The 23,374-nt window shown below is 42.2% G+C and overlaps 1 protein-coding gene across 2 annotated transcripts in view; it reads right to left on the reverse strand.

The window, feature by feature from the left end:
• The window catches only part of ano2a (anoctamin 2a), an 80,602-nt gene that overhangs the window by 11,430 nt on the left and 45,798 nt on the right, over positions 1–23,374 (reverse strand). Inside the window, exons 13-24 of one of the 2 annotated variants that reach the window (XM_062042594.1) lie at positions 21,088–21,170; positions 20,737–20,748; positions 16,053–16,127; positions 15,892–15,948; positions 15,363–15,437; positions 13,187–13,388; positions 3,562–3,673; positions 3,429–3,486; positions 3,254–3,354; positions 3,019–3,182; positions 2,793–2,945; positions 2,571–2,623 (exon numbers count right to left, since the gene is read on the reverse strand). In XM_062042594.1, coding sequence (XP_061898578.1) covers positions 2,571–2,623; positions 2,793–2,945; positions 3,019–3,182; positions 3,254–3,354; positions 3,429–3,486; positions 3,562–3,673; positions 13,187–13,388; positions 15,363–15,437; positions 15,892–15,948; positions 16,053–16,127; positions 20,737–20,748; positions 21,088–21,170 — 1,145 coding nt within the window. The remainder of the gene's footprint in view (positions 1–2,570; positions 2,624–2,792; positions 2,946–3,018; positions 3,183–3,253; positions 3,355–3,428; positions 3,487–3,561; positions 3,674–13,186; positions 13,389–15,362; positions 15,438–15,891; positions 15,949–16,052; positions 16,128–20,736; positions 20,749–21,087; positions 21,171–23,374) is intronic. The other variant, XM_062042595.1, reaches the window with a different exon arrangement.

Raw genomic sequence — 23,374 nt, forward strand, 5'->3', positions numbered from 1 at the left:
TCATATTATGATTTGTTTTCTACATTTATAACACTTCCTTGTGGTCTACATAACGTGTAACGGTGGTTCTTGGTTCAAGACTGTTTTCAAGGTGATGTCTGACTATGGGCAGTCTTGTTTACGTGCCTCCACTTTGACTGCGTCTTCTCCCCGCCGTCTTTGTTGTAGTTTTTAGCGCTTCCTAATGGAGTCCACTGACAGATGCAAGTTCAAACTATAAGCTACTTTGTATTAGAAATGGCAACAGCAGATGATGCTTGTGCATGTACAAGTTCCAAAAAGAAGGAAAGAAGGAGCTTATTGACTACATCGTCGGACTTCAATGGTGGACACGTGCAAAACACTTCAGGTAAATTCATACCATATATCAGGGGTGTCCAAACTACAGCCTCAGGGCCAAGTGCGGCCCGCCGGCGTCGTGAGTTTGGTTCGCGAGACGTCAAGAGTTTAATAAGGAATCTGGCCCACGGGGTGTTTACAAATTAAATTTGAATATCTGACAGCCTGATTGCTGCAAATTTATTACCATTTTGTGGCACAGCATTTATATATATGACCTAATTCAAACAACCTTCTCTACTCATGGCGCAAAAGAAAATCCACACATAACACAACCTGCTCACTAAACTTTGTGGTTATGGAGAGGTTATCAGGTGTCCACGGATCAGCCTCCACGGAGGAGGCACTAGCTGTTCCAGGTCGGGACCTGGGATGCACAACTCCTCTGTGCATCAGTTGGTGATGTCTCTGCGCTGCTGACTTGTCTCCATTCAAGATGATCCCCTGCTGGCCCCCCGATGGACTAGACTTTCACATAAAGTCAGGACCCGGGGTGTATCACTCCTTATGCATCAGTCAGTGATGTCTCTACGGCCCGACGTGTCTACAGGCAAGAGGATCCCCTGCTGGCCCCACTATGGACTGGACTTTCACATTATTCACCGTATCCACTCGGCATCTATTGCACTGGTCACCCAAGGGGGAGAGGGTGGGTCCTCACATCTGCGGTCCCTTTTAAGGTTTCACGTTGTTCCCATTGGGTTGACTTTTCTTTCTTGCCCTGATGTGGGATCTGAGCCGAGGATGTCGTTGTGGCTTGTGCAGCCCTTTGAGACATTTGTGATTCAGGGCTATATAAGTAAAAATGGATCGATTGATATTACAAAAAAAACGTCCGATCACCATAAAAAAATTCTAAATTACACTCATTTATATCCATTGCAATGCATGATGGGAAAAATGCAAAACACTCTCTCCACACTTATACATGTTTGGCGCATTTTAGTTGCTTGATTTGTCTGATTGATTACAAAACATCAAAGATGTTGTCACGGAAGTAAACAAGGGAGGAGCAAACTTTCACATACTCTTAATATCCAATTATATATCCATTATATTAATATAATATGCACACATAATGTATAGGATTAGGATATATATATATATATATATATATATATATATATATATATATATATATATATATATATATATATATATATATATATATACAGTATATATATATATTGTTTATTTTGGCCGCTGGCCAAATTGAAAGTATGGACACACCTGCCATATATGCATCACACTTGGGAAAACGTCATCAACTGGACAAAAATTCTAAATGGCTCGTTTCCCGGAAGTATGAACAAAGTACAGATTGTTTTGAATATATGTCCGCAATTCTTCCAGGGTTGATCGTCCGATCACCATAAAAAAATTCTAAATTACACTCATTTATATCCATTGCAATGCATGATGGGAAAAATGCAAAACACTCTGTCCACACTTATACATGTTTGGCGCATTTTAGCTGCTTGATTTGTCTGATTGATTACAAAACATCAAAGATGTTGTCACGGAAGTAAACAAGGGAGGAGCGAACTTTCACATACTCTTAATATCCAATTATATATCCATTATATTAATATAATATGCACACATAATGTATAGGATTAGGATATATATATATATATATATATATATATATATATATATATATATATATATATACTTTTTTGTTTATTTTGGCCGCTGGCCAAATTGTTTTAGCCCAATGTGACCCTCAAGTCAAAAAGTATGGACACACCTGCCATATATGCATAATCCGCTGACGTCACACTTGGGAAAACGTCATCAACTGGACAAAAATTCTAAATGGCTCGTTTCCCGGAAGTATGAACAAAGTACAGATTGTTTTGAATATATGTCCGCAATGCTTCCAGGGTTGATCCCAAATACACAACAGCAGGTACCAATAGGTAAGAAAAGATGGTTTGGCATAATAGAGCTCCTTTAGCAGCTTAATTTTGTGACAAATGGCGTGATCCTAGGATGTAGAGAAGGTAGGCAAAGTGCAAACTGGAGGTCCCTTTATTACATACCAAGCAGACGAAAAGCAACACAGGTCTAACAAATACCTCAGAAAGCAGTAAAACACTTTGGCATACAGACGAATGAACCAGCACTGAAATAGGAAACGAGGTGGAATTAAATAGAACTAATTAACAATGTGGCACAGGTGTGCAAAACACAGAGACCAATCCCCACTCCCACAGACACACACTTACATTGGTAATGACAGAAAACTTGCTGATCCCACAGAGAATGTTGTACCATATTCCTGGAGATTGCGTGCAAACGAAGAGAAACAAAGGGCGGGAAAGAGAGTGTGCGTTTGTGTGGGAGACGCAGACAAACATGGAGAAAAAGAAAGTGATTTTAAAAAGACAGATAGTTTCAGATGCACACAGAGAATCATGAGCGGCGTCCATGCTTAGGTGTGTGTGTACCTATATCTTTGCACCTCACAGCATCCGGCCTCCTGATCTCCGTCACAAACTTGGAAGCGTCGAGTCGGATCTCGATGACGTTGTTGAGCAGAGCGAAGGCGGGCGCCAGCGGGAAGGAAGCCACAAACAGAGAGACGAATCCGTACTGGATGACTGCAGGCGGAAAGACGAGGCTGATGTGACCAGCAGCGTGACAGCAAGATGAGCACGAGGGGAAGACGCTCACTCATTTCCATGTACTCGGGGCTGACACCCTCAAAGGGCTCCAGTGCAAAATCTTTGTTGTACTGTTGTTTGGATCTCCTCTCGTCCACTTCATCCATCTCATCCTCCGCACCTCTGTGCTGTCCTTTCTGCTCCTGTATGGTCCTGTACATCTTCTTCAACTTACTAAGATAAAGAACAGACACATTAGACTTCTCGGTGACTCGTCAGGAGCGCGAGAAAAGAGGTGAACCTACGGAATGAGAACCTCGAAGACGTTGTTTTGGATGAGCTGCTTTCCCAGCATGATCATGCTGAGCTGGATGCACAGCTCGATGAGGCAGCCAGGGGGAGCACACTGTAGACAACAAAAGCACGTTGGAACACACGCTGTAAAGTAAAGCTCAGCAAGAAAAGAGCACCAGGCCACACCTCCTCCATGCGATAGTCGCTAAAGACGTAAACGTAATCACCCGGCCGACCGGAAAACCTGAACGAAGACAACACAGACAGTGAGGACGAAAAAGGAGGACGGGTGACGAGTAAGGAAATGACAGACGCTCACCTGCCCTTGAAGAAGGCCACGTAGAAAATAGGTGCAAAGGCGTTCATGGACTTGAGAAAGAAAGATTTGAAGATCAACCTCTCCTCAAACTCTTCCTTCGTCTTAGGAAGCTCTGGAACAAAAAACACAAATCAGCTCATAGTGCAAATCCTTAAAGGGGAACTGCACTTTTTAGGGGGAAATTTGCCTATCATTCACAACCCTTATGTAAGACAAGAACACATGTGTTTTGCTTTTTTATGCATTCTACCTTGTAAAATACGGCAAGTAGTCTACAATACGGCTAACAATGCAGCTAATTAAAGGCCTACTGAAATGATTTTTTTTTATTTAAACGGAGATAGCAGATCCATTCTATGTGTCATACTTGATCATTTTGCGACATTGCCATATTTTTGCTGAAAGGATTTAGTAGAGAACATTGACGATTAAGTTCGCAACTTTTGGTCGCTGATAAAAAAAAGCCTTGCCTGTACCGGAAGTAGCGTGACGTCACAGGCTGAAGGGCTCCTCACATTTCCCCATAGTTTACAATGCAGCCAGAGCGATTCGGACCGAGAAAGCGACGATTACCCCATTAATTTGAGCGAGGATGAAAGATTTGTGGATGAGGAACGTGAGAATGAAGGACTAGAGTGCAGTGCAGGACGTATCTTTTTTCGCTCTGACCGTAACTTAGGTACAAGGGCTCATTGGATTCCACACTTTCTCCTTTTTCTATTGTGGATCACGGATTTGTATTTTAAACCACCTCGGATACTACATCCTCTTGAAAATGAGAGTCGAGAACGCGAAATGGACATTCACAGTGACTTTTATCTCCACGACAATACATCGGCGGAGCTCTTTAGATACGGAGCTAACGTGATAGCATCGGGCTTAAATGCAGATAGAAACAAAATAAATAAACCCCTGTGTTGTGTTCATTCAAGTTAATCTTAAATACTGTTCTTATACTTGAATGCCTATTGGTAATGTGTTCTACTGTCTTACTCAGGCTATTTACGCTGTGCCTTTTGATACCTTGAAGCCACCGTAGTTGGGCTGGGCCTTTTGAGGAAGTTACTGAAATAAAGGAGAGTGCTGTTGTGAAGTTGAGCGAGGCTGTTGTGTCTGTTATTTGAACATAACATTTGGCGAACGAGGATGGCTGACACACCTATATTCTCCCTGCCACCTCCGGACCCGTTTCTACCCCTCCCGGGCGATCCTGTCATTCCCTGGAATCAGTGGAAATCGTCTTTTGAGACGTATCTTTTGGCCACAGGTTTGGACAATGCCACTAGCGCGAGGAAGCGCGCCATTCTCCTACACCTGCTTGGAGCGGAGGGGAACAGAATTTTCAATTCTCTCAGCGGTACGCTGGACACTTATGATGCAGTCATAACAGCTTTGAGCGGACATTTTGTAAAATCACAGAATATCCTACTCCGCCGGTTGGAGTTCAGACGAAGATGTCAGCGCCCGGGTGAGTCTGCCAGGCAGTATGTAACAGTATTTAAGATTAACTTGAATGAACACAACAGTTCCCCTCCTCTCTTAAAACTTCAAGTATGGAAGGTGGCCACAAAGTCCTGAAAACGCTCAGGACGTGCACGGGCCCTAACAGGCCGAGGCTCAGGAGCAGGGGGGACCGGCAGTGGGGCCGGTGCTGGAGCAGGGCACTGCGCGACCGGCACAGCCTGGGCGAGGGGTGCTGCCACTGGATCGGGCACCGGAGGGCGTGGCCCCAATGCGGGAATGTTCGGTGCCACCCCTGTGACGTGAGGCTGGTGAGGAGGGGCAGGTACCTTGCGCAGGCAGCTAGCGTGCCAACGGGATCCATCGGTTAACTGAAATGAAGCTGGGCCCAGCTGGCGGCTGACCTGGTATGGAGCAGACCAGAATGTTGACAGTTTGTTGGCGCGGTGGGGCCGGCGCGCTCTGACCCAGTCCGACACTCTGACAGCTGGCCATTTAGCCCTGTGCTTCTGATCGAACCTTTGCTTCATGGAAGTTTGTTGTCCCTTGACGCGAGACTTGACTGCTGCTGAGCATGGTCGCGGGCTCGCGGCCATCGGTGGGCGGAGTCTCGACAGGGGAAGCACAAACTCTCGACCCACCATGAGGCTGGCAGGAGAGACCCCTGTTGTAGAGTGGACAGTCGCCCTGTAGTGGAGGAGGGTCTGATTCAGTGCAGCCTCCAGCGAGTATCCCTCGGACATGTGAGCACGCAGTCCATTCTTCAGTGATTGGTTGTACCTTTCCACCCCCCCGTTTGCCTGGGGGTGGTAGACGGAGGTTCTGATGTGAGTAACACCCTTGCTGGCAAGGTAGGCGGTGAACTCCGAGGACAGGAACTGAGGACCGTTGTCCGTGGTGATGGCTCGGGGTAAACCCCAACGGGAAAACAGGCGGTCCAGGAAGGCGACGACGGCAGCAGAGGTGACCGTTCCCATGGGAGCCACCTCAGGCCACTTGGAATGCAGGTCGTAGACCACCACAAGAAACCTCTGGTGGTGTGGCACATTATGCAGCTCACCACAGATATCAAGCTGGAGATGGTCCCACGGTTTAGTTGGCCAGTCCAGGGGCTGGAGTGGAGGCGAAGCGGGTGGCCCAGTCTTCCCACTGGTGAGGCACGCTGCACAGGAGCGGATGAGTCCCTCCAGGTCTCGATCGATGGCGGGCCACCACACTGTGTCACGGCACCTTTGCTTGGCTTTGACTATGCCAAGGTGACCCTGGTGTGCCATCTGTAAGACACACCCTCTGAGGGCTACTGGGATAACAGCGCAGTGTCCCCGGGCGATGCAGGCCTCACCCCAGCATGACAGTTCGTTCTTCACACGGGAATACGGCTCTAGCTCAGGTGGGACACGGGAAGGCCAACCGTGTCTGATGTAGTCACGCAGCATGGTGAAGACAGGCTCGGCTGCTGAGGCCGTCTCCAAATCACGAAGGGAGACAGTGTCCTTCAATGGTGAGTGGACCAGGTGGACCACGTCTTCTTCGTCCTCCGGGGAGACAGCGGGGCCCTGGGTGGTGGCAGGACGGGACAGGTAGTCTGCCACCACGTTATTCCTGCCAGGGGTGAATTGTAGCTGAAAGTCATACTGCTGCAGACGGTCTGACCATCTGTGAAGACGGAGGGGCCTGTGCCCCACACCAGAGGTAGACATCAGGGTCGTCAGGGCCTGGTGGTCCGTCCGTAAAGTAAAGGACCTTCCGTATAAGTAGAGATGCCAACGCTCACATGCCCATATACAGGCGAGTGCCTCCCGTTCGCCCACTGAATATTTCTGCTCAGTGGGGCTGAGCGCCCGAGAGGCAAACGCTACCGGTCTCTCTACGCCATCATGGATCTGTGACAGAACGGCACCTAGAGCCACTGCGGAAGCATCACAGGTCACGAATGTGGGGCTGTCCAGTTGGAAGTGCGCCAGGATCGGAGACGTGGTGAGGAGCCGCTTCAACTCGTCGAAACCAACCTGGCACTTGGGAGTCCAAGACCATGGTGTCTCCTGCCTGAGCAGCATCCTGAGCGGGGCCGTAATGGAGGAGTACTGAGGCAGGAACCGCATGTAGTAGTCTCTCCTGCCAGCCTCATGGTGGGTCGAGAGTTTGTGCTTCCCCTGTCGAGACTCCGCCCACCGATGGCCGCGAGCCCGCGACCATGCTCAGCAGCAGTCAAGTCTCGCGTCAAGGGACAACAAACTTCCATGAAGCAAAGGTTCGATCAGAAGCACAGGGCTAAATGGCCAGCTGTCAGAGTGTCGGACTGGGTCAGAGCGCGCCGGCCCCACCGCGCCAACAAACTGTCAACATTCTGGTCTGCTCCATACCAGGTCAGCCGCCAGCTGGGCCCAGCTTCATTTCAGTTAACCGATGGATCCCGTTGGCACGCTAGCTGCCTGCGCAAGGTACCTGCCCCTCCTCACCAGCCTCACGTCACAGGGGTGGCACCGAACATTCCCGCATTGGGGCCACGCCCTCCGGTGCCCGATCCAGTGGCAGCACCCCTCGCCCAGGCTGTGCCGGTCGCGCAGTGCCCTGCTCCAGCACCGGCCCCACTGCCGGTCCCCCCTGCTCCTGAGCCTCGGCCTGTTAGGGCCCGTGCACGCCCTGAGCGTTTTCAGGACTTTGTGGCCACCTTCCATACTTGAAGTTTTAAGAGAGGAGGGGAACTGTTGTGTTCATTCAAGTTAATCTTAAATACTGTTCTTATACTTGAATGCCTATTGGTAATGTGTTCTACTGTCTTACTCAGGCTATTTACGCTGTGCCTTTTGATACCTTGAAGCCACCGTAGTTGGGCTGGGCCTTTTGAGGAAGTTACTGAAATAAAGGAGAGTGCTGTTGTGAAGTTGAGCGAGGCTGTTGTGTCTGTTATTTGAACATAACACCCTGACTGGAAGGATAGACAGAAAATCAACCATACTATTAAACCATGGACATGTAACTACACGGTTAATGCTTTCCAGGCTGGCGAAGCTTAACAATGCTGTTGCTAACGACGCCATTGAAGCTAACTTAGCAACGGGACCTCACAGAGCTATGCTAAAAACATTAGCTATCCACCTACGCCAGCCCTCATCTGCTCATCAACACCCGTGCTCACCTGCGTTCCAGCGATCGACGGAGCGGACGAAGGACTTCACCCGATCATAGATGCGGTCGGCGGCCCGGAGACGGAGGAAGTCAAGGTGAGGTCGCCGGCTAGCGCGTCTGCTATCCATCTCAAAGTCCTCCTGGTTGTGTTGCTGTAGTCCGCCGCTAATACACCGATCCCACCTACAACTTTCTTCTTTGCAGTATTCATTGTTCATTAAACAACTTGCAAAAGATTCACTAACACAGATGTCCAGAATACTGTGGAATTTTGAGATGAAAACAGAGCTTTTTGTATTGGATTCAATGGGGTCCGAATACTTCCGTTTCAACGATTGACATCACATGCATACGTCATCATACATAGACGTTTTCAACCGGAAGTTTAGCGGGAAATTTAAAATTGCACTTTATGAATTAACCCGACCGTATTGGCATGTGTTGCAATGTTAAGATTTCATCATTGATATATAAACTATCAGACTGCGTGGTCGGGAGTAGTGGGTTTCAGTAGGCCTTTAATGGGAGTATTTTATTGTGCCCAAAACATCCAACAATACACCATTTACATCTCGTGACCTGAATATGAACCAAATATTAACAATATTGTTGTTATGGGTGCTAATACCAAGGTCCTGGGCATGACGTTAAAGTGCATCCGGCAGTGGAGGCTCCTCTATGGGGTCTTGGGGCACTAGGAGGTTAACCTTTTTATTACTGTTACCCCAGGTGGCCCTTGGCAAAGGCCTAGTACCTGACTGCCCCCTAGCCAGGGATACGGTGAAGACCTCAACGGCAGAGCAGGCGGAAGACGGTAGATGTAAGAACTACCACAACGGCTGTGATGGCGGAAGAAGGCACCCCCACATCCGTGTGGGCCCAGTTATGGGGAAATAACCCAAGACCTCAACGGTGGAACAGGCAAAGGATGATTGCTAACCCTATGGAGCGTCACAAAGGCTGGGATGGCGGATGAAGGCTGCAGCAGAAAAGGGTCCCCAGTTGTCTTGGACTCCATGCCACTGGACCCTGACCCGGATCTGTCAAGGATCGTGTGGTGACTGTCTGTGCACCAGTCTCCCCACGTTAAACAAAGTCACGCACAGGCATCTTCCATAAAGGGATACCCCCCTACCAGGAGGATCGTCATACTCGCTTCGAGTGACCGCCTATGATGATGATGATGAATACCAAGAAACAATTTTTTGCGGCGCTGTGATCATAGAGAGCTAACTAGCTTATGCTGCTATTAACATATTGAGCCGGTGAGTTGTTGCATCGCCTCTGGGTTGGTGAAAGTCAACACTAGATTATAAATCATGCCGCTCACCTGGATAGTGAAAGGTTGTGATCATAAAACAAGAAGTTGGTCAATTTTGACATCCAAATGATGGTGAGAAAGACATGAAAAGACGCTCGTTTTTTTTTAAAACTTGCGAGGATTATACTTATTTCTTTATCTTAACGGGAAGATATAAACATTCCATCAGTCAGCATCCCAGTGAGAGCAGACATTGTACAGTATGTGATGGTTTTATTATGTTAGTAGTTTGTATTTCTTGTTTAGCACTTAGCAATACTGCTACTTGCTAGATCTGCTTATCACTCGGCTCCTAAAACTTGTAGCTCATCTTCCTTATATTTAGGCTCAAAAATATAATGTTCTGCATCATCATTTGTCCCAAAGTAGTCTTTGTTGTCTCTCATGAAGTCTGTCATGGTTAGTGGTAGTTGTGGTAGATGCGTATGCTTATGCATATGCTTAAAATGAGCAAAATACGTAAATATTACATGTTATTATGAATGTACCTGTTCCTACATTACATATATAAAACAATGATGGAGGTTTTTGGATATTTTCAAGAGCGCTTTATAAGCGGAATATAGCGAATCACATTACCTCCATTTTTAGCTGCCATTTGCTGGCGTTTATTCACGAGGTAGAATGCATAAAAAAGAAAAATATACCGTATGTGTGGTTGTCTTACATAAGGATTGTGAATGATAAAAAGTGCAGTTCCCCTTTAACATCTGCGCTCTGAGGTAAAGTTTTCCAAGTGGCTACATACTATTACTAACCGTAAGAAATAATAACTTTATTCTGAAAACTGATGTACTTTACACGACTTGAATATAACACAACTACATTGTTTTTGAACAAATGTTTTTACATGTAGATTTTTTTGAATACTGTTTTCTATAACTGGTGCACTGCAGTAATTTATGACTTTAACAACATAAACCTTGTTAAAGGATATCAAAACCATGTGGTAATCACAAAACGTATTATCAAGGCTTAGGTCAAAAATAAATACTAATCAAAAAAAGGGACTCATAAAAACTGATAACAATAAAGCTTTCTATTCTAAAAAATAATAAAAGCAATAAATTCTAACGAAATTAATATTAAATAAAAATAAATATGTTCCTTAAATAAACTGTCAATAAAAATTAAGTACAAATGACAATACAGCTTCAACACTTTAGTCATAACTTTTGCGCTTAAGAAACATTCCTATGACTTCTGCTCCATTATTGTTCTGTTTAATATAGTCATTGTGGGGGTGTGGCCTGGTTGGTAAAGCGGCCGTGTCAGCAACTTGAGGGTTCCAGGTTCAATTCCCGCTTCCGCGATCCTAGTCACTGCCATTGTCTCTTTTGGCAAAACACTTACCCACCTGCTCCCAGTGCCACCCACACTGGTTTAAATGTAGCTTAAAGATGTAGACAATGGGTATGTAACTATGTAAAGTGCTTGGAGTCTCTGGAGAAAAAGTGCTATATAAATATAATTCACTTTAGTACTGGCACAAGTGATGGAAAAGTGTATTACAACTGAGTACGGACCACAGCTGAGAAACAGATATTTCTTGGCCTCGCCCGTGGCCCAACAATGGGCCCCCAGGCCCTATGATTAAAGGCCTACTGAAATGAATTTTTTTTATTTAAACGGGAATAGCAGATCCATTCTATGTGTCATACTTGATCATTTCGCGATATTGCCATATTTTGCTGAAAGGATTTAGTAGAGAAAATCGACGATAAAGTTCGCAACTTTTGCTCGCTGATAAAAAAAGCCTTGCCTGTACCGGAAGTAGCGTGACGTCACAGGAGCTAGTATTCCTCACAATTCCCCGTTGTTTACAATGGAGCGAGAGATTCGGAGCGACAAAGCGACGATTACCCCATTAATTTTAGCGAGGATGAAAGATTCGTAGATGAGGAACGTTACAGTGAAGGACTAGAGAGGCAGTGATGGACGTATCTTTTTTCGCTCTGACCGTAACTTAGGTACAAGCTGGCTCATTGGATTCCACACTCTCTCCTTTTTCTATTGTGGATCACGGATTTGTATTTTAAACCACCTCGGATACTATATCCTCTTGAAAATGAGAGTCGAGCACGCGAAATGGACATTTAAAGTGACTTTTATCTCCACGACAATACATCGGTGACACACTTAGCTACTGAGCTAACGTGACAGCATCGTTCTCAAATGAAGATAGAAACAAAATAAATAAACCCCTGACTGGAAGGATAGACAGAAGATCAACAATACTATTAAACCATGTACATGTAACTACACGGTTAAAAATTCTCAGCCTGGTAAGGCTTAAAAATGCTGTTGCTAACGACGCTAAGGCTAATTTAGCAACTTAGCAACCGGACCTCACAGAACTATGATAAAAACATTAGCGCTCCACCTACGCCAGCCAGCCCTCATTTTCCCATCAACAGCCGTGCTCACCTGCGTTCCAGCGATCGACGGCGCGACGAAGGACTTCATCCGTGGGTTTGGCGGCAAGCATCGGCTAGGCGTAGTAAGTAGTCCTTGTTGTGTTGCTGTAAGTATTGTACTTAGCCGCTAAGACACCGATCGATCCCACCTACAACGTTCTTCTTTGCAGCCTCCATTGTTCATTAAACAAATTGCAAAAGATTCACCAACACAGATGTCCAGAATACTGTGGAATTTTGTCGAAGAAAACAAGAGGTTTTTGTATCGGGTCGATGGGGTCCAACCACTTCCGTGGATTTTGTGACGTCACGCGCATAAATCATATCCAAAGGAGTTTTTCAACCGGAAGTGTGGCGGGAATTTTAAAATTGCACTTTATAAGTTAACCCGGCCGTATTGGCATGTGTTTCAATGTTAAGATTTCATCATTGATATATAAACTATCAGACTGTGTGGTCGGTAGTAGTGGGTTTCAGTAGGCCTTTAAGAAACACTGTCTTAGGACCATGCTGTTGGGTTTGTATACTCATGTCGTTTTCTAAATTAAAAAAAGCTGATGCCAATCAACCTGAGAATCGATAAGTGAATCAATAAAGAACGGAAACATTAAGCAGAATCGAAAATGGAATCGAAATCATAAAAATCTTATTTATATTTAGTCCTGAGAGTGACAGGAGGAAAAGCTCTGACTTGCTTTGGTAGAACTACTCAGTGGCCTAGTGGTTAGAGTGTACGTCCTGAGATCGGTAGGCTGTGAGTTCAAACCCCGGCCGAGTCATACCAAAGACTATTAAATTGTGACTCGTTATCTCCCTGCTTGGCACTCAGCATCAAGGGTTGGAATTGGGGGTTAAATCACCAAAAATGTTTCCCGGGCGTGGCCACCGCAGCTGCCCGCTGCTCCCCTCACCTCCCAGCGGGTGAACAAGGGGATGGGTCAAATGCAGAGAACAAATTTCACCACACCTAGTGTGTGTGTGACAATCATTGGTACTTTAACTTTAATTTACCTGCTGGTTTTTCTTTATAAATCTCCAAATCCCAAGCTTTTTTCTAGGGAAAACTAACTTACGGTAGTCCCTTGTCCTTGTATGATTCACTTTTATTATTGAGACAAATCTATTATTGTGTAAAGTAACGTTCCAAATAAAGAAACTGCATTTTCCTCTACTCGGACAGACATCAGTTCTTGAATATTAGTGTCCACATACCAAACATAAGATAGCAACTTGGGTGGGCAGTCTTTTCTCGTCAATGATTATGTAAATATACAAAAAATAATAAGATATATATTACCCAGCTCCGTCAGCCACACAGCAATGGCTCCGTAGACCTCCTCCAACACCAGCACGACCAACATGTTGAGGATGATGCCCGTGGTGGTCACCGTCATCCTCACGCTGGCCTTGGCTTCAGGATCGGGATTCATGGACCACACACTTAACATGCAGATGCGATACACCACCACCCCGAACACAGCAGAAAAGGTCACAAACACCTGCAAACACACACACGCACTCAAATTTATACCGACGTATACACTGGAAAAACTCACAATCTCTCCAAGTATATATTTTTTAAATTTCTAATTAAAATATCTAAACAGACTTGACATACGTATAAAAATACGACTTTTGAGCTTATTGTAAGACACAAAGCTTCACAGCACTAGTAAGTATAGCTAATAATAAGTTTTAATTGCTAATTTCAAGATCATTCTTAAGTTTTTAAAGCTTAAATATAGGCATGTTAGCACCCGTTGAGAAAAAAGAGGAAAACTGACAAAAAAATGAAAGAACATTTATATCACTACAAAATGCTGCCACGCAAACCCTCAAAATTTTGAAAATCAAGATTACATTTACTGCAATTGAGTGCATTTTTACACTATATTTCCCTTTTAGATTCATTCTTATCTACAAACCTTTTTTGGCTGTCTTTTTGACACTAACATGTCAAGTGTTATGTACCACATCATTTTTAAGTTTTTTTTAGTAGCTCATTTACTGACATTATTATTAAAAGATCTCTGAAAACGTTTCCCATTTGGCAACTCTATCCTGTAGCCACGCCCCCTCGGGTAATATACTTTACATTTAAATCACCAAAAATGATTCCCAGGCGCGGCCACCGCTGCTGCTCACTGCTCCCCTCACCTCCCAGGGGGTGATCAAGGGTGATGGGTCAAATGCAGAGAATAATTTCGCCACACCTAGTGTGTGTGTGACAATCATTGGTACTTTAACTTTAACTTTAATTGTTTACATCCGTCACGTCAAAAATATGCCATCTCGCTGGCTCCTAATGAATGCTCTAGAACACAAGTGTGAAAGTTAAGGGCCGGGGGCCGGATGGGGCCAGCTACATCATTTCCTGTGGCCCGCGTAAGCCTAGCCACGACTTTATCATTTCTTGCGAAAATGTATTTATTCGTTCCATTTTGACACAAAAAAAAACATGTACTGCATGCAAATGCCTATCTTTTAAACTTTAATTTTAGCCAATTTATAAAAAATATTATATTATCATACATTCCAAACATTTTTGTTGAACTACAAATAAATACTTAAATATCTACTTGACTTATGGGTTCAAAGCAAGTTATCCATCAAATTGTACACTGTTAACATTACAATAGATTTTACGCAAAAAAACCCCCCAAAAAACGGCCAGCCCCGTTGCCAGGATTTTACTGTAAAAAAACCAAAAAAAACTCTATTTAACTTTTTTGCATTAGGCAGTAATACATCGTAAAAACAACAACCGTACATTTTACGGTAAAACACTGGCAGCTCAGTCACCTATCTTTTTTAGACTGTAAAATTCTGGCGACACCTACAATGTACATACAAATATATATAATACTTAAATGCATAGGCAGTTATGTATTATCCTGAGGCGAATCCTTATACATTAATATTCATATATATTTGCTGTTATAAGCGGCCCTCGGAAAACAGCAATAACTGCGATTTGGCCCTTAATGAAAACAAGTTTGACACTCCTGCTCTAAAACTACAACTTTTTCGAAACTAACCGTTCGGATTGTAATAATCCAAATATCTTTAGCAGCAAAACAGAAAGCCGTCGAGAAAGCTAGCTAGCTGATGCTAACTAGCGAGCTTGTTTCGGTGCTCCTGATTGTCTGCCCGTCCTGCAACTCAGTGTGGCGTTTAGGCAAGAGGAGCAGGTGTGAGGTCAATAAATTTTGTTTACATTGTATTTTTTTGTACATTTCATTACAAAAACGCGGAAGTGATATTTTGACCGAAAAATGTATGTTTAAAAACGCAGGTATCCGTGGACACATCACTTGTTTCATTGGCACATGTTGCTGATTTCAAGGAAAAAAATAACTTGTATTTTTTTTTTTTCACTCTCCAGTGTATTTTTTAAAATGTGTAAAAAAAAACCCATCAGCTACAGTTTGAGATTAGTCGCGTTAACGCTTGTAGTGCAATGCAAGAAGTACCAGGAACAGTAAGGTGGACACGTTGATGAGGTAACCGGACAGGTGATCCTCAATGTCCAAGGACTCTGGCTCGAGCTGTCAGGAAGAAGAAAAGTCATATTATTCTTTTTCAACATTACCTCGATGGATTTTCTGCACACACTTGTTGTGCTTTCTCTCTGGCAGGTGTGTGTTTGCCAGATAAAAACCCCCGCCCTCCTCCCTTCCCTTTCCCTCTCCACCAGTAATCTGGGCTAATCTCAGGCAGGTAAGCAGCTTTGGACACAGCCATTGACAGAAGCTAAAGAGGAGGGAACGGGGGGGCGAGGGGGCGCGGGGGGTTACTCCATAGGCATGTTATAAAAACTCATAAACATGCAGCTGCCGTGTCATAATGTAATTGTCCACCAAAGACAATTTGGGAATGTTTGTTGTCAACCTCAGCGTGATTTGTGTTGCTGGATAAATGCGATTAGGGTTAAAAGCATTAGCTTTAAATCACCTTAATGCAACAAACCCCCCAACCCCTCCCACACACAGCCTGCGATACCTGGAAGGCCAGCATCTGGTCCCTCTCTCCATCAGCTCCGTCTCCACTTTGAGTCAGCTGCAACACGATCACAGTAGGAAAGTTTGGGGGTTATCGTGTTGGCATCCAGCATTTGAAGGAATGACATTTGTATTCATGTGAAGCATGATCAGATACGGTACCTTCTTTTTACGCTGTGCTCTCGCATTGGTCTTCTTCTCCTGTAAAGCCTCCTCATATTCGGGCCGCAGCTCTTCCTACAACACAAACACACTTCAATGAACTCCAAAACATTAGACACAATTTTCCATAATTATTGCTTTATGAGAACTTGAAATATCATGGGTCCAAAATAAGCATTTCTTGATTTTGTATCATCTCCCACTGACTAACTTCTCCACAAGATTGACAAAGTGTGTTTTTGTCCGTGTTTCAATTGGGCTGCATGAGGAAATACTGTTGATGTACAGCAGGATACACTGTGGTGGTCTACCACATTCCTCTCCTGGTTATCAATCAATCAATCAAAGTTTATTCATATAGCCCTAAATCACAAGTGTCTCAAAGGGCTGCACAAGCCACAACGACATCCTCGGCTCAGATCCCACAACAGGGCAAGAAAAAAACTCAACCCAATGGGATACAATGAAAAACCTTGGAGGGGACCGCAGATGTGGGGAATCCCCCCCCCAGGAGACCGGTGCAATGGATGTCGAGTGGATTGAGTGGTTATTTCATCATCTCCCACTCACTAACTTCCCAACAGGGTAGACCAATGGTTCCTTTTTCACCAAATAACACCTCAGATAACACCTCCATAATGACCAACATTGAAATACAGTAGCGTAGTAGGCCTAAGTATTCATTAAGTACCACCATGATGACCAACATTGAAATACAGTAGCGTAGTAGGCCTAAGTATCCATTAAGTACCACCATAATGACCAACGTTGAAATACAGTAGCGTAGTAGGCCTAAGTATTCATTAAGTACCACCATAATGACCAACGTTGAAATACAGTAGCGTAGTAGGCCTAAGTATTCATTAAGTACCACCAAAATGACCAACGTTGAAATACAGTAGCGTAGTAGGCCTAAGTATTCATTAAGTACCACCATAATGACCAACATTGAAATACAGTAGCTTAGTAGGGCTAAGTATTCATTAAGTACCACCATAATGACCAACATTGAAATACAGTAGCGTAGTAGGCCTAAGTATCCATTAAGTACCACCATAATGACCAACATTGAAATACAGTAGCGTAGTAGGCCTAAGTATTCATTAAGTACCACCATAATGACCAACATTGAAATACAGTAGCGTAGTAGGCCTAAGTATTCATTAAGTACCACCATAATGACCAACATTGAAATACAGTAGCGTAGTAGGCCTAAGTATTCATTAAGTACCACCATAATGACCAACATTGAAATACAGTAGCGTAGTAGGCCTAAGTATTCATTAAGTACCACCATAATGACCAACGTTGAAATACAGTAGCGTAGTAGGCCTAAGTATTCATTAAGTACCCCCATAATGACCAACGTTGAAAAACAGTAGCGTAGTAGACCTAAGTATTCATTAAGTACCACCATAATGACCAACGTTGAAATACAGTAGCGTAGTAGACCTAAGTATTCATTAAGTACCACCATAATGACCAACATTGAAATACAGTAGCGTAGTAGGCCTAAGTATTCATTAAGTACCACCATGATGACCAACATTGAAATACAGTAGCGTAGTAGGCCTAAGTATCCATTAAGTACCACCATAATGACCAACGTTGAAATACAGTAGCGTAGTAGGCCTAAGTATTCATTAAGTACCACCATAATGACCAACGTTGAAATACAGTAGCGTAGTAGGCCTAAGTATTCATTAAGTACCACCAAAATGACCAACGTTGAAATACAGTAGCGTAGTAGGCCTAAGTATTCATTAAGTACCACCATAATGACCAACATTGAAATACAGTAGCTTAGTAGGGCTAAGTATTCATTAAGTACCACCATAATGACCAACATTGAAATACAGTAGCGTAGTAGGCCTAAGTATCCATTAAGTACCACCATAATGACCAACATTGAAATACAGTAGCGTAGTAGGCCTAAGTATTCATTAAGTACCACCATAATGACCAACATTGAAATACAGTAGCGTAGTAGGCCTAAGTATTCATTAAGTACCACCATAATGACCAACGTTGAAATACAGTAGCGTAGTAGGCCTAAGTATTCATTAAGTACCCCCATAATGACCAACGTTGAAAAACAGTAGCGTAGTAGACCTAAGTATTCATTAAGTACCACCATAATGACCAACGTTGAAATACAGTAGCGTAGTAGACCTAAGTATTCATTAAGTACCACCATAATGACCAACATTGAAATACAGTAGCGTAGTAGGCCTAAGTATTCATTAAGTACCACCATGATGACCAACATTGAAATACAGTAGCGTAGTAGGCCTAAGTATCCATTAAGTACCACCATAATGACCAACGTTGAAATACAGTAGCGTAGTAGGCCTAAGTATTCATTAAGTACCACCATAATGACCAACGTTGAAATACAGTAGCGTAGTAGGCCTAAGTATTCATTAAGTACCACCAAAATGACCAACGTTGAAATACAGTAGCGTAGTAGGCCTAAGTATTCATTAAGTACCACCATAATGACCAACATTGAAATACAGTAGCTTAGTAGGGCTAAGTATTCATTAAGTACCACCATAATGACCAACATTGAAATACAGTAGCGTAGTAGGCCTAAGTATTCATTAAGTACCACCATAATGACCAACATTGAAATACAGTAGCGTAGTAGGCCTAAGTATTCATTAAGTACCACCATAATGACCAACGTTGAAATACAGTAGCGTAGTAGGCCTAAGTATTCATTAAGTACCCCCATAATGACCAACGTTGAAAAACAGTAGCGTAGTAGACCTAAGTATTCATTAAGTACCACCATAATGACCAACGTTGAAATACAGTAGCGTAGTAGACCTAAGTATTCATTAAGTACCACCATAATGACCAACATTGAAAAACAGTAGCGTAGTAGGCCTAAGTATTCATTAAGTACCACCATAATGACCAACATTGAAAAACAGTAGCGTAGTAGACCTAAGTATTCATTAAGTACCACCATAATGACCAACATTGAAAAACAGTAGCGTAGTAGACCTAAGTATTCATTAAGTACCACCATAATGACCAACATTGAAAAACAGTAGCGTAGTAGGCCTAAGTATTCATTAAGTACCACCATAATGACCAACATTGAAATACAGTAGCGTAGTAGGCCTACGTATTCATTAAGTACCACCATAATGACTAACATTGAAATACAGTAGCGTAGTAGGCCTAAGTATTCATTAAGTACCACCAAAATGACCAACATTGAAATACAGTAGCGTAGTAAGCCTAAGTATTCATTAAGTACCACCATAATGATCAACATTGAAATACAGTAGTGTAGTAGACCTAAGTATTCATCAAGTACCACCATAATGACCAACATTGAAATACAGGAGCGTAGTAGGCCTATACTAAGTATTCATTAAAGCAAGGCAGATGTTTTATTTAACAAGTATAATTATTATTATGGCCCCTGTAACATTAAACACAGTTTGAACAGTAACACTATGTTTGAATACAGCAAAATAAAACACTGTACTTTAATTAAGTGATTCTTTGGCACTAAATAGAGCCCACATATCAGCGGCTTTAGAGCTGCATTCTTTAGCGGCCTGGAGCTTTTTTTTGGAGGAGGACAAACATGACACATACTTTCCTAATTGTTAGAAAGCCGACTGTTTAATATGTCTCGGTTTATGCTTCACTGATGAGAGTATTTGGCGAGTGCCGTTTTGTCCTACTAATTTCGGCGGTCCTTGAACTCACCATCATTGTGTGGACTGTGGCACAACAGTTTGTTTACATGTGCAACTTTCTCCAACTCTGCCACAGAAAGACGTGTTTTATGCCACTCCTTTCATTGTCTCATTTTGTCCACCAAACATTTTATGTTGTGCTTGAATGAACAAAGGTGAACTTTTTTGATGTTATTGACTTGTTGGGAGTGCTATTTAGACATATTTGGTCACTGCATGATTGCAAGCTAACAATGCTAACATGCTCTTTATGCCTTGTTTGTATTTGAGCTCATTTAATTTCCTTTACTTATGTCCTTTGTGTATTTTATTTATATTTGCATGTCTCATGTCACATTTTCTGTATGTAATATTGGCGAAACAATAAAAAAAATCTATATACTGTAATAGTTTTGAAAATGAAAAATATCAAAATGGCCCCCACATGCTCTGATTTTTAAGTGTGCGGCACTCAGTGGAAAAAGTTTGGACACTCCTAGTCTACACTTTTGCATTCCTTGTTATTTTAGCATCTCCCTCTGACTAACTTCCAACAAGGTGGACAAACTGAGTTTTTATTTATTAGTTTTTTTGGAATGCATGACAAAATACTAAATATATATAATATTGTGGTGGCCCATTCCTTGTTAATTAATCAACTTACACTAACTCCGTAAGTACCGTAAGCAGACCAAACACACTCTAATTGTAATAATTTTACCTACTTAGTGCATGACGGTCCAGATATTTAAAAAAAATGACCTGTGGAATACACTGTAGTCATCTACAACCATGCATTTCTATTGTTGCTGGCTGAGTATTAAAAGTGAAAGGTAAAAATTTTGTTTCCACACATTCTTGATTTAGGCACTTTCCACAGTCCTCTTGATTATCAAAACTACAAGTTTGAGTAAAACTACCCCTTGAAGTACTTTTTTACTCCTTGCAGGTGTATGAAGGAGTAATTAGAGAAACATGCTCACCTGGACGCGGTCCTTCAGGCAGCACATTTAGAGAGGCAGAAGTCAGAGGGATAAGTTATGTGTATTTATGTTCATCCTTTCAAACAAGTTCTCCACTTTAAGAAGCAACCAATCTCATTACAGGACAGTCATGTTAGCGCAACACGTGAGTGCGTACATGCATACGTCTGTGTGTTTGTGTGTGTGTGTTTTGAGGCTAGCACTCTCCCCTGAACTGATTTGGGATTAAACAGAATCATTGTGAAAAATGAGTGGGGAAAGGATGTAGAGATGTTAAAAATAGTAAAGTAAATAAATTAAAAAAAAGTTGCTGCATGTGCACTTTTCTTAGGTTTGATGGATGTGCAGTACCTCCTCGTCCTCCAGGCTGGTTAGGTCCCAAGCGTGTTTGAGACACATCTGTCGCCTTTTCCAGTGCTCCAGGAAACAGGCAGCTAGAAGTACACACAACAAATGTTTGGAAATTGGACCTTGTGTTCGAGTACTGAGAAAAATAACCAGTATGAGCAACAGCCCTGTTCAAATAAGTACTGTGGAACCTCAATTTTCTTTTCTCGCCATTTACCAAGTTTAGTCTATTTTGTTACTCAATATAGACCCCAAACAGCCAGCAATTTAGCCTGGAAAGAAGGAGGTAATGGCTGTGGACTTACACTTATAGAGGAGGGGGAACCTACACACACACGACCCCTCCTTCCCGCCTCCTCCTCTCTCTGCCTCCTGTCCCTTCTCTGCCGTCGTCGCCTGCCGTTTGCTGACAGCAAGGTAAAAAAGATTTTACTTTCCAACAGTTTTTTTTGTTATTGTAGCATCATGGTTGTTAACGTTTTTGAAAGTACCAGAGGGACTTTTGTGTGCGCGCGCGCAGTGACACTACAGCTTGCCATTGTTGAAAATAAAAAGATTGTTGATCCGTTACCCCGTTGTTATATTTGTTTATTATGTAGACACATAAATACACACACACACACACACACACACACACACACATCTATATATATATATATATCTATATATATATATATAAATATATATATATATACATACATACACACATACAGTATATATGTGTGTTTGTATTAGGGCTGCAACGAACGATTAATTTGATAATCGATCAATCTGTCGATTATTACTTCGATTAATCGATTAATAATCGGATAAAAGAGACAAACTACATTTCTATCCTTTCCAGTATTTTATTGAAAAAAAACAGCATACTGGCACCATACTTATTTTGATTATTGTTTCTCAGCTGTTTGTACATGTTGCAGTTTATAAATAAAGGTTTATAAAAAATAAAAATTAAATAAAATTAAAAACATATATATATACTGTATATATTTTCCTCTGCGCATGCGCATAGCATAGATTCAACGAATCGGCAACTATTTTTATAATTGATTTTAATCGATTTAATCGATTAGTTGTTGCAGCCCTAGTTTGTATATATATATATATATATATATATATATATATATATATATATATATATATATATATATATATATATATATATATATATATATATATATATATATATATATATATATATATATATACCCTGGACAAGTCGCCACCTCATCGCAGGGCCAACACAGATAGACAGACAACATTCCCATTTACATTCACACACTAGGGCCAATTTAGTGTTGCCAATCAACCAATCCCCAGGTGCATGTCTTTGGAGGTGGGAGGAAGCCGGAGTACCCGGGGGGAACCCACGCAGTCCCTGGGAGAACATGCAAACTCCACACAGAAAGATCCAGAGTCCGGGATTGAACTCAGAACCTTCGTATTGTGAGGCACATGCAATAACCCCTGTTCCACCGTGCTGCCCAAGTATATGTATGTATGTATGTATGTATGTACACTACCGTTCAAAAGTTTGGGGTCACCCAAACAATTTTGTGGAATAGCCTTCATTTCTAAGAACAAGAATAGACTGTCGAGTTTCAGATGAAAGTTCTTTTTCTGGCCATTTTGAGCGTTTAATTGACCCCACAAATGTGATGCTCCAGAAACTCAATCTGCTCAAAGGAAGGTCAGTTTTGTAGCTTCTGTAACGAGCTAAACTGTTTTCAGATGTGTGAACATGATTGCACAAGGGTTTTCTAATCATCAATTAGCCTTCTGAGCCAATGAGCAAACACATTGTACCATTAGAACACTGGAGTGATAGTTGCTGGAAATGGGCCTCTATACACCTATGTAGATATTGCACCAAAAACCAGACATTTGCAGCTAGAATAGTCATTTACCACATTAGCAATGTATAGAGTGTATTTATTTAAAGTTAAGACTAGTTTAAAGTTATCTTCATTGAAAAGTACAGTGCTTTTCCTTAAAAAATAAGGACATTTCAATGTGACCCCAAACTTTTGAACGGTAGTGTATGTATGTGTATATATATATATATATATATATACATATATATATATATATATATATATATATATATATATATATATATATATATATATATATATATATACACATACATATATATATATATATATATACATACGTTTGTACACATATATGTATATATATATATATATATATATATATATATATATATATATATATATATATATATATATATTACATACTATACATTACCTTTTGCACTATATTAATT

This window comes from Entelurus aequoreus, linkage group LG03 (genome assembly GCF_033978785.1).
Source record: "Entelurus aequoreus isolate RoL-2023_Sb linkage group LG03, RoL_Eaeq_v1.1, whole genome shotgun sequence".
In the NCBI taxonomy this organism is placed as follows: Eukaryota; Metazoa; Chordata; class Actinopteri; order Syngnathiformes; family Syngnathidae; genus Entelurus; species Entelurus aequoreus.